At 47.0% G+C, this 12,409-nt stretch overlaps 1 protein-coding gene across 1 annotated transcript in view; it reads left to right on the top strand.

The window, feature by feature from the left end:
* LOC140114367 (uncharacterized) overlaps positions 1-1,518 on the top strand; it is a 30,470-nt gene extending 28,952 nt beyond the window's left edge. Inside the window, exon 6 of the mRNA XM_072132701.1 lies at positions 510-1,518. Within this exon, the coding sequence (XP_071988802.1) occupies positions 510-1,467 (958 nt within the window). The 3' untranslated portion in view covers positions 1,468-1,518. The remainder of the gene's footprint in view (positions 1-509) is intronic.
* Positions 1,519-12,409: the final 10,891 nt, after the last annotated feature.

Genomic DNA, 12,409 nt, shown 5'->3' with positions numbered 1-12,409 from the left:
GGAGAGGAGGAGGTCCAGGCGGGCAGGAGAGGAGGAGGTCCAGGCGGGCAGGAGAGGAGGAGGTCCAGGCGGGCAGGAGAGGAGGAGGTCCAGGCGGGCAGGAGAGGAGGAGGTCCAGGCGGGCAGGAGAGGAGGAGGTCCAGGCGGGCAGGAGAGGCGGTCCAGCAGGTGAGCACAAGTTCAGTGATAATAGTGATAAACAGTGACAGGTGCTGGACCGTAACCGGGAGGAGCCTATTATGTACATTTACACATAGAAAAATAATATTCTAAAGGTTTTATTATGACACATTGTAACACCAGGATCATTTTTGGCAGATGACTCCACCAGGAGCTTGTATGAAGAGCCCCCCAGATGTCCCCCGGGCCCCTCACAGTGAAGATCTGTCATGTGACGCTAATAGATCTCACTCAGAAGAAGCAGATAGGAGGGTAGAAAAACAAAAACCTCACCTGGGGGACAAACTACTCTCATGTTCAGAATACGGCAAATGTTTTCTCTTTAAAACCGATCTGGCTAGACATCAGAGAATTCACACGGGGGAGAAGCCGTTCTCATGTTCAGAATGCGGGAAACATTTTACACATCAGTCCCTGCTTGTTCAGCATCATAAAATACACACGAGGGAGAAGCCACATATGTGCTCAGAATGTGGGAAATGTTTCACACAGAAATCTCATCTTGTTAATCATCTGAGAACTCACACGGGGGAAAAGTCATTTACGTGTCTTGATTGTGGAAAATGTTTTACTTGGAAATCTCATTTTTTCAAACACCAGAGAATTCACACGGGAGAGAAGACATTTTCATGTTCAGATTGCGGGAAATGTTTCACCGATAAAACGGATCTTGTTGAACACGAGGACGCTCACGCGGGGGAGATCCCTCATGTATGTGACATATGTGGGAAGAGTTTCAACAAAAAGTCCATTCTAGACGTGCATCAGAGAAGCCACATCGGGAAAACCTTTTCTTGTCCTGAATGTGGGAAATATTTCACTTGTAAATCCCATTTTGATAGACATTGCCTGACGCATACGGGGGAGAAGCCATTTCCATGTCCACAATGTAGTAAACGCTTTACAACTAATGGAAATCTTGCTAAACATCTGAAGATCCACACGGGGGAGAAGCCACACTCCTGTCCGGAATGCGGGAAGTGTTTCTTAAAACAGGAAAGTCTTCTTGAACATCAGAGAATTCACACAGGAGAGAAGCCATTTGTGTGTACAGAATGTGGAAAACGTTTTCTCCAAAAATCATCTCTAAACATTCATCAGAGAACTCACACAGGAGAAACATTTTCATGCACAGAATGTGGGAAGAGTTTTCTTCGCAAATCCTATTTCGTTAGACATCAGAGAATTCACACGGGGGAGAAGCCTTTTCCATGCGCCGTATGCGGGAAATGTTTCAATCGAAAGTCAACACTGATTGTACATCAGAGAACTCACACAGGACAGTGACTTTTTTCAGAACATCATACAGGAGAGAAGTGGTACCGTGCAGTGTCTATATACAGGGGAGAGAAGTGGTACCGTGCAGTGTCTATATACAGGGGAGAGAAGTGGTACCGTGCAGTGTCTATATACAGAGGAGAGAAGTGGTACCGTGCAGTGTCTATATACAGGAGAGAAGTGGTACCGTGCAGTGTCTATATACAGGAGAGAGAAGTGGTACCGTGCAGTGTCTATATACAGGAGAGAAGTGGTACCGTGCAGTGTCTATATACAGGAGGAGAGAAGTGGTACCGTGCAGTGTCTATATACAGAGGAGAGAAGTGGTACCGTGCAGTGTCTATATACAGGAGAGAAGTGGTACCGTGCAGTGTCTATATACAGGAGAGAGAAGTGGTACCGTGCAGTGTCTATATACAGGAGAGAAGTGGTACTGTGCAGTGTCTATATACAGGAGAGAAGTGGTACCGTGCAGTGTCTATATACAGAGGAGAGAAGTGGTACCGTGCAGTGTCTATATACAGGAGAGAAGTGGTACCGTGCAGTGTCTATATACAGGAGAGAAGTGGTACCGTGCAGTGTCTATATACAGAGGAGAGAAGTGGTACCGTGCAGTGTCTATATACAGGAGAGAAGTGGTACCGTGCAGTGTCTATATACAGGGGAGAAGTGGTACCGTGCAGTGTCTATATACAGGGGAGAGAAGTGGTACCGTGCAGTGTCTATATACAGGAGAGAAGTGGTACCGTGCAGTGTCTATATACAGGAGAGAAGTGGTACTGTGCAGTGTCTATATACAGGAGAGAGAAGTGGTACCGTGCAGTGTCTATATACAGAGGAGAGAAGTGGTACCGTGCAGTGTCTATATACAGGGGAGAGAAGTGGTACCGTGCAGTGTCTATATACAGAGGAGAGAAGTGGTACCGTGCAGTGTCTATATACAGGAGAGAAGTGGTAGCGTGCAGTGTCTATATACAGGAGAGAGAAGTGGTACCGTGCAGTGTCTATATACAGGAGAGAAGTGGTACCGTGCAGTGTCTATATACAGGAGAGAAGTGGTACTGTGCAGTGTCTATATACAGGAGAGAAGTGGTACCGTGCAGTGTCTATATACAGAGGAGAGAAGTGGTACCGTGCAGTGTCTATATACAGAGGAGAGAAGTGGTACCGTGCAGTGTCTATATACAGGAGAGAGAAGTGGTACCGTGCAGTGTCTATATACAGGAGAGAAGTGGTACTGTGCAGTGTCTATATACAGGAGAGAGAAGTGGTACCGTGCAGTGTCTATATACAGGAGAGAAGTGGTACCGTGCAGTGTCTATATACAGGAGAGAGAAGTGGTACCGTGCAGTGTCTATATACAGGAGAGAAGTGGTACCGTGCAGTGTCTATATACAGGGGAGAGAAGTGGTACCGTGCAGTGTCTATATACAGGAGAGAAGTGGTACCGTGCAGTGTCTATATACAGAGGAGAGAAGTGGTACCGTGCAGTGTCTATATACAGAGGAGAGAAGTGGTACTGTGCAGTGTCTATATACAGGAGAGAAGTGGTACCGTGCAGTGTCTATATACAGGAGGAGAGAAGTGGTACCGTGCAGTGTCTATATACAGGAGAGAAGTGGTACCGTGCAGTGTCTATATACAGAGGAGAGAAGTGGTACCGTGCAGTGTCTATATACAGAGGAGAGAAGTGGTACCGTGCAGTGTCTATATACAGGAGAGAGAAGTGGTACCGTGCAGTGTCTATATACAGGAGAGAGAAGTGGTACCGTGCAGTGTCTATATACAGGAGGAGAGAAGTGGTACCGTGCAGTGTCTATATACAGGAGAGAAGTGGTACCGTGCAGTGTCTATATACAGAGGAGAGAAGTGGTACCGTGCAGTGTCTATATACAGGAGAGAAGTGGTACCGTGCAGTGTCTATATACAGGGGAGAGAAGTGGTACCGTGCAGTGTCTATATACAGAGGAGAGAAGTGGTACCGTGCAGTGTCTATATACAGGGGAGAGAAGTGGTACCGTGCAGTGTCTATATACAGGAGAGAAGTGGTACCGTGCAGTGTCTATATACAGGAGAGAAGTGGTACCGTGCAGTGTCTATATACAGGAGAGAGAAGTGGTACCGTGCAGTGTCTATATACAGGAGAGAAGTGGTACCGTGCAGTGTCTATATACAGAGGAGAGAAGTGGTACCGTGCAGTGTCTATATACAGAGGAGAGAAGTGGTACCGTGCAGTGTCTATATACAGAGGAGAGAAGTGGTACCGTGCAGTGTCTATATACAGGAGGAGAGAAGTGGTACCGTGCAGTGTCTATATACAGGAGAGAAGTGGTACCGTGCAGTGTCTATATACAGAGGAGAGAAGTGGTACCGTGCAGTGTCTATATACAGGAGGAGAGAAGTGGTACCGTGCAGTGTCTATATACAGGGGAGAGAAGTGGTACCGTGCAGTGTCTATATACAGGAGAGAAGTGGTACCGTGCAGTGTCTATATACAGAGGAGAGAAGTGGTACCGTGCAGTGTCTATATACAGGGGAGAGAAGTGGTACCGTGCAGTGTCTATATACAGGAGGAGAGAAGTGGTACCGTGCAGTGTCTATATACAGGAGAGAGAAGTGGTACCGTGCAGTGTCTATATACAGGGGAGAGAAGTGGTACCGTGCAGTGTCTATATACAGAGGAGAGAAGTGGTACCGTGCAGTGTCTATATACAGGAGAGAAGTGGTACCGTGCAGTGTCTATATACAGAGGAGAGAAGTGGTACCGTGCAGTGTCTATATACAGGAGAGAAGTGGTACCGTGCAGTGTCTATATACAGGAGAGAAGTGGTACCGTGCAGTGTCTATATACAGGAGAGAAGTGGTAGCGTGCAGTGTCTATATACAGGAGAGAGAAGTGGTACCGTGCAGTGTCTATATACAGGAGAGAAGTGGTACTGTGCAGTGTCTATATACAGGAGAGAAGTGGTACCGTGCAGTGTCTATATACAGAGGAGAGAAGTGGTACCGTGCAGTGTCTATATACAGAGGAGAGAAGTGGTACCGTGCAGTGTCTATATACAGGAGAGAAGTGGTACCGTGCAGTGTCTATATACAGAGGAGAGAAGTGGTACCGTGCAGTGTCTATATACAGAGGAGAGAAGTGGTACCGTGCAGTGTCTATATACAGAGGAGAGAAGTGGTACCGTGCAGTGTCTATATACAGGAGGAGAGAAGTGGTACCGTGCAGTGTCTATATACAGAGGAGAGAAGTGGTACCGTGCAGTGTCTATATACAGGGGAGAGAAGTGGTACCGTGCAGTGTCTATATACAGGGAGAGAAGTGGTACCGTGCAATGTCTATATACAGGAGAGAAGTGGGACCGTGCAGTGTCTATATACAGAGGAGAGAAGTGGTACCGTGCAGTGTCTATATACAGGAGAGAAGTGGTACCGTGCAGTGTCTATATACAGAGGAGAGAAGTGGTACCGTGCAGTGTCTATATACAGAGGAGAGAAGTGGTACCGTGCAGTGTCTATATACAGAGGAGAGAAGTGGTACCGTGCAGTGTCTATATACAGAGGAGAGAAGTGGTACCGTGCAGTGTCTATATACAGGAGAGAAGTGGTACCGTGCAGTGTCTATATACAGGGGAGAGAAGTGGTACTGTGCAGTGTCTATATACAGAGGAGAGAAGTGGTACCGTGCGGTGTCTATATACAGGAGGAGAGAAGTGGTACCGTGCAGTGTCTATATACAGGAGAGAAGTGGTACCGTGCAGTGTCTATATACAGGAGGAGAGAAGTGGTACCGTGCAGTGTCTATATACAGGAGAGAGAAGTGGTACCGTGCGGTGTCTATATACAGAGGAGAGAAGTGGTACCGTGCAATGTCTATATACAGAGGAGAGAAGTGGTACCGTGCAGTGTCTATATACAGGAGAGAGAAGTGGTACCGTGCAGTGTCTATATACAGAGGAGAGAAGTGGTACCGTGCAGTGTCTATATACAGGGGAGAAGTGGTACCGTGCAGTGTCTATATACAGGAGAGAAGTGGTACCGTGCAGTGTCTATATACAGAGGAGAGAAGTGGTACCGTGCAGTGTCTATATACAGGAGAGAGAAGTGGTACCGTGCAGTGTCTATATACAGAGGAGAGAAGTGGTACCGTGCAGTGTCTATATACAGAGGAGAGAAGTGGTACCGTGCAGTGTCTATATACAGAGGAGAGAAGTGGTACCGTGCGGTGTCTATATACAGGGGAGAGAAGTGGTACCGTGCAGTGTCTATATACAGGAGAGAGAAGTGGTACCGTGCAGTGTCTATATACAGGGGAGAGAAGTGGTACCGTGCAGTGTCTATATACAGGAGAGAGAAGTGGTACCGTGCAGTGTCTATATACAGGGGAGAGAAGTGGTACCGTGCAGTGTCTATATACAGGGGAGAGAAGTGGTACCGTGCAGTGTCTATATACAGGAGAGAAGTGGTACCGTGCAGTGTCTATATACAGAGGAGAGAAGTGGTACCGTGCAGTGTCTATATACAGGAGAGAAGTGGTACCGTGCAGTGTCTATATACAGGAGAGAAGTGGTACCGTGCAGTGTCTATATACAGGAGGAGAGAAGTGGTACCGTGCAGTGTCTATATACAGGAGAGAGAAGTGGTACCGTGCAGTGTCTATATACAGGAGAGAAGTGGTACCGTGCAGTGTCTATATACAGAGGAGAGAAGTGGTACCGTGCAGTGTCTATATACAGAGGAGAGAAGTGGTACCGTGCAGTGTCTATATACAGAGGAGAGAAGTGGTACCGTGCAGTGTCTATATACAGGGGAGAGAAGTGGTACCGTGCAGTGTCTATATACAGGAGAGAGAAGTGGTACCGTGCAGTGTCTATATACAGGAGAGAGAAGTGGTACCGTGCAGTGTCTATATACAGGGGAGAGAAGTGGTACCGTGCAGTGTCTATATACAGAGGAGAGAAGTGGTACCGTGCAGTGTCTATATACAGGGGAGAGAAGTGGTACCGTGCAGTGTCTATATACAGAGGAGAGAAGTGGTACCGTGCAGTGTCTATATACAGGAGAGAAGTGGTACTGTGCAGTGTCTATATACAGGAGAGAGAAGTGGTACCGTGCAGTGTCTATATACAGGAGAGAAGTGGTACTGTGCAGTGTCTATATACAGGAGAGAAGTGGTACCGTGCAGTGTCTATATACAGAGGAGAGAAGTGGTACCGTGCAGTGTCTATATACAGAGGAGAGAAGTGGTACCGTGCAGTGTCTATATACAGGAGGAGAGAAGTGGTACCTTGCAGTGTCTATATACAGGGGAGAGAAGTGGTACCGTGCAGTGTCTATATACAGAGGAGAGAAGTGGTACCTTGCAGTGTCTATATACAGGAGAGAAGTGGTACCGTGCAGTGTCTATATACAGGAGAGAAGTGGTTCCGTGCAGTGTCTATATACAGGGGAGAGAAGTGGTACCGTGCAGTGTCTATATACAGAGGAGAGAAGTGGTACCGTGCAGTGTCTATATACAGAGGAGAGAAGTGGTACCGTGCAGTGTCTATATACAGGGGAGAGAAGTGGTACCGTGCAGTGTCTATATACAGGAGAGAGAAGTGGTACCGTGCAGTGTCTATATACAGGAGAGAGAAGTGGTACCGTGCAGTGTCTATATACAGGAGGAGAGAAGTGGTACCGTGCAGTGTCTATATACAGAGGAGAGAAGTGGTACCGTGCAGTGTCTATATACAGGAGAGAAGTGGTACCTTGCAGTGTCTATATACAGGAGAGAGAAGTGGTACCGTGCAGTGTCTATATACAGGAGAGAAGTGGTACCGTGCAGTGTCTATATACAGGAGAGAGAAGTGGTACCGTGCAGTGTCTATATACAGGAGAGAAGTGGTACCGTGCAGTGTCTATATACAGAGGAGAGAAGTGGTACCGTGCAGTGTCTATATACAGGAGCAGAGAAGTGGTACCGTGCAGTGTCTATATACAGAGGAGAGAAGTGGTACCGTGCAGTGTCTATATACAGAGGAGAGAAGTGGTACCGTGCAGTGTCTATATACAGGGGAGAGAAGTGGTACTGTGCAGTGTCTATATACAGGAGAGAGAAGTGGTACCGTGCAGTGTCTATATACAGGAGAGAAGTGGTACTGTGCAGTGTCTATATACAGGAGAGAGAAGTGGTACCGTGCAGTGTCTATATACAGGAGAGAGAAGTGGTACCGTGCAGTGTCTATATACAGGAGAGAGAAGTGGTACCGTGCAGTGTCTATATACAGGGGAGAGAAGTGGTACCGTGCAGTGTCTATATACAGGAGAGAGAAGTGGTACCGTGCAGTGTCTATATACAGGAGGAGAGAAGTGGTACCGTGCAGTGTCTATATACAGGAGAGAGAAGTGGTACCGTGCAGTGTCTATATACAGGAGAGAGAAGTGGTACCGTGCAGTGTCTATATACAGGAGAGAGAAGTGGTACCGTGCAGTGTCTATATACAGGAGAGAGAAGTGGTACCGTGCAGTGTCTATATACAGGGGAGAGAAGTGGTACCGTGCAGTGTCTATATACAGGAGAGAAGTGGTACCGTGCGGTGTCTATATACAGAGGAGAGAAGTGGTACCGTGCGGTGTCTATATACAGGGGAGAGAAGTGGTACCGTGCAGTGTCTATATACAGGAGGAGAGAAGTGGTACCGTGCAGTGTCTATATACAGGAGAGAAGTGGTACCGTGCAGTGTCTATATACAGGGGAGAGAAGTGGTACCGTGCAGTGTCTATATACAGGAGAGAAGTGGTACTGTGCAGTGTCTATATACAGGAGAGAAGTGGTACCGTGCAGTGTCTATATACAGAGGAGAGAAGTGGTACCGTGCAGTGTCTATATACAGAGGAGAGAAGTGGTACCGTGCAGTGTCTATATACAGGAGAGAAGTGGTACCGTGCAGTGTCTATATACAGGGGAGAGAAGTGGTACCGTGCAGTGGGACTGATTTTCATGCATTTCCCCATCTTCAGAACCACCACTAGGGGGCGGCCCGTGTATGAGGAATGTCCTCAGGTCTTCATGATCTGTCTTGGTGTCAGTCTACATGTGGATCTCGCATTCTCTTCTCAGGATGGACACAGCTGAAGCCCCATCATGTAAGGAATTGTAGAATATAAAATTCCCGGGGGACACTGGAGGAGGATGGGATGTGGTGACTGGAAGAAATAAGGACTATGATCTCTGGGGGTCCAGCAGTAGAGGGGGCTGTGATATTTGGGTTATAGGAGTAGAGGGGTCTAAAATCTTTGCGGGTACAGGAGTAAAGGGGGCTATGATCTATGGGGGTACAGGAGTAAAGGGGGCTATGATCGATTGTTGTATAGAACTAGAGGGGGCTAAACTATGATCTATGGGGGTTATAGGAGTTTTAGGGGCTATAATCTATGGGGGTACAGGAACGGAGGGGGATATAATATATAGGGGTAGAGAGGGCTACAGCAGTAGAGGGGGCTATGACATCTGGGGGTATAGGAGAGGAGGGGGGCTATGATCTTTGGGGTACACAGCGGGTGGGGGGGACCCTTTTTCTCTGGTGACACATATTATATTGGTAAACTGAGAGACCTTTGTCATCTTATCACCTAAGCTGACCCCTGGATTCCTCTCCATTGCTGCTGGTGGAGCCACAATGTGCACGAAGCCCAAACTGGTTCACAGCCAGCGAGAGGTTAATCCATCTACGTGGCCTCAGTCCTGCAGATCATTGCATCCGTATGCCGGCCTTGTTGTCCGCTCCGGCGTTGCCAGCAGATTCCTGTGCGCGGCGCTTGTAACCCGGGAGATTTTGGCTCATTTTCTCAATGTAAAATTCACAGAGTGAAAGAGACTTATTGTCTGAGAAGTGACAGATCCAAAAAAAAAGGGGAGAAAACCGGAGAGCGGAGAAGACGTCTCCACAGCCAAGGCCTCGGCTAAACAAATATGTCATTGACTCTGCTGGGAGCCGGAGAGGAGCTGAATCACTCCACTCACACACAAAGCTGCCCCCACTCTACACCTCTCCACTATTTCAGGCTCTGGGTTGTGGTTCCTTTCACCTTTGACCGCTTCTAATCCAAAATAACCAAAGTCCTGACCGCATCTTCCAAGCGTCTTAAGGAAGAGCCCATTGAGACATATAGAAATATCTTCAAAGACACGAGATACAGTTACTGCACCTTCCCGCCCCGGACCGAGGACCACAGGACAGTGAACCAAGGCGCTGGTGGTGGTGGTTGTGGTCCTCCTATTGTAACGTCATGGTCACACACCCATCAGGTTCAGCCGCCGGATGAAGGGAAGGGAAACCTTCTCCTGGGATGATTGATCTATAGAGTCACTGCTCGTACAGTAAAGAACCTTCTCCTGGGATGATTGCTCCATAGAGTCACTGCTCTTACAGAGAAGATCCTTCTCCTGGGATGATTGTTCCATAGAGTCACTGCTCTTACAGTAAAGAACCTTCTCCTGGGATGATTGCTCCATAGAGTCACCGCTCTTACAGTAAAGAACCTTCCCCTGGGATGATTGTTCCATAGAGTCACTGCTCTTACAGTAAAGAACCTTCCCCTGGGATGATTGTTCCATAGAGTCACTGCTCTTACAGTAAAGAACCTTCTCCTGGGATGATTGTACCATAGAGTCACTGCTCTTACAGTGAAGAAGCTTCTCCTGGGATGATTGTTCCATAGAGTCACTGCTCTTACAGTAAAGAACCTTCTCCTGGGATGATTGTTCCATAGAGTCACTGCTCTTACAGTAAAGAACCTTCCCCTGGGATGATTGTTCCATAGAGTCACTGCTCTTACAGTAAAGAACCTTCTCCTGGGATGATTGTTCCATAGAGTCACTGCTCTTACAGTAAAGAACCTTCTCCTGGGATGATTGTTCCATAGAGTCACTGCTCTTACAGTGAAGAAGCTTCTCCTGGGATGATTGTTCCATAGAGTCACTGCTCTTACAGTAAAGAACCTTCCCCTGGGATGATTGTTCCATAGAGTCACTGCTCTTACAGTAAAGAACCTTCTCCTGGGATGATTGTTCCATAGAGTCACCGCTCTTACAGTAAAGAACCTTCTCCTGGGATGATTGTTCCATAGAGTCACTGCTCTTACAGTAAAGAACCTTCTCCTTGGATGATTGTTCCATAGAGTCACTGCTCTTACAGTAAAGAACCTTCTCCTGGGATGATTGCTCCATAGAGTCACTGCTCTTACAGTGAAGAAGCTTCTCCCGGGATGATTGTTCCATAGAGTCACTGCTCTTACAGTAAAGAAGCTTCTCCTGGGAAGATTGTTCCATAGAGTTACTGCTCTTACAGTAAAGATCCTTCTCCTGGGATGATTGTTCCATAGAGTCACTGCTCTTACAGTAAAGAACCTTCTCCTGGGATGATTGTTCCATAGAGTCACTGCTCTTACAGTAAAGAACCTTCTCCTGGGATAATTGTACCATAGAGTCACTGCTCTTACAGAGAAGAACCTTCTCCTGGGATGATTGTTCCATAGAGTCACTGCTCTTACAGTGAAGAACCTTCTCCTGGGATGATTGTACCATAGAGTCACTGCTCTTACAGTAAAGAACCGTCTCCTGGGATGACTGCTCCATAGAGTCACTGCTCTTACAGTAAAGAACCTTCTCCTGGGATGATTGTTCCATAGAGTCACTGCTCTTACAGTAAAGAACCTTCTCCTGGGATGACTGCTCCATAGAGTCACTGCTCTTACAGTAAAGATCCTTCTCCTGGGATGATTGTTCCATAGAGTCACTGCTCTTACAGTGAAGAACCTTCTCCTGGGATGATTGTTCCATAGAGTCACTGCTCTTACAGTAAAGATCCTTCTCCTGGGATGATTGCTCCATAGAGTCACCGCTCTTACAGTAAAGAACCTTCTCCCGGGATGATTGTTCCATAGAGTCACTGCTCTTACAGTAAAGAACCTTCTCCCGGGATGATTGTTCCATAGAGTCACTGCTCTTACAGTAAAGAACCTTCTCCTGGGATGATTGCTCCATAGAGTCACCGCTCTTACAGTAAAGAACCTTCTCCTGGGATGATTGTTCCATAGAGTCACTGCTCTTACAGTAAAGAACCTTCTCCTGGGATGATTGCTCCATAGAGTCACTGCTCGTACAGTAAAGAACCTTCTCCCGGGATGATTGTTCCATAGAGTCACTGCTCTTACAGTGAAGAACCTTCTCCTTGGATGATTGTTCCATAGAGTCACTGCTCTTACAGTAAAGAAGCTTCTCCTGGGATGATTGTTCCATAGAGTCACTGCTCTTACAGTGAAGAACCTTCTCCTTGGATGATTGTTCCATAGAGTCACTGCTCTTACAGTAAAGAAGCTTCTCCTGGGATGATTGTTCCATAGAGTCACTGCTCTTACAGTAAAGAACCTTCCCTTGGGATGATTGTTCCATAGAGTCACCGCTCTTACATTAAAGAACCTTCTCCTGGGATGATTGTTCCATAGAGTCACTGCTCTTACAGTAAAGAACCTTCCCCTGGGATGATTGTTCCATAGAGTCACTGCTCTTACAGTAAAGAACCTTCTCCTGGGATGATTGTTCCATAGAGTCACTGCTCTTACAGTAAAGAACCTTCTCCTGGGATGATTGCTCCATAGGGTCACTGCTCTTACAGTAAAGATCCTTCTCCTGGGATGATTGTTCCATAGAGTCACTGCTCTTACAGTAAAGATCCTTCCCCTGGGATGATTGTTCCATAGAGTCACTGCTCTTACAGTAAAGATCCTTCTCCTACGATGATTGCTCCATAGAGTCACTGCTCTTACAGTAAAGATCCTTCTCCTACGATGATTGCTCCATAGAGTCACTGCTCTTACAGTAAAGATCCTTCTCCTGGGATGATTGTTCCATAGAGTCACTGCTCTTACAGTAAAGATCCTTCTCCTACGATGATTGCTCCATAGAGTC

This window comes from Engystomops pustulosus, chromosome 1 (assembly GCF_040894005.1).
Source record: "Engystomops pustulosus chromosome 1, aEngPut4.maternal, whole genome shotgun sequence".
NCBI lineage: Eukaryota > Metazoa > Chordata > Amphibia > Anura > Leptodactylidae > Engystomops > Engystomops pustulosus.
The sequence above is the reverse complement of the archived record's forward strand: the minus strand, read 5'-3'. Positions and strand labels throughout refer to the sequence as shown.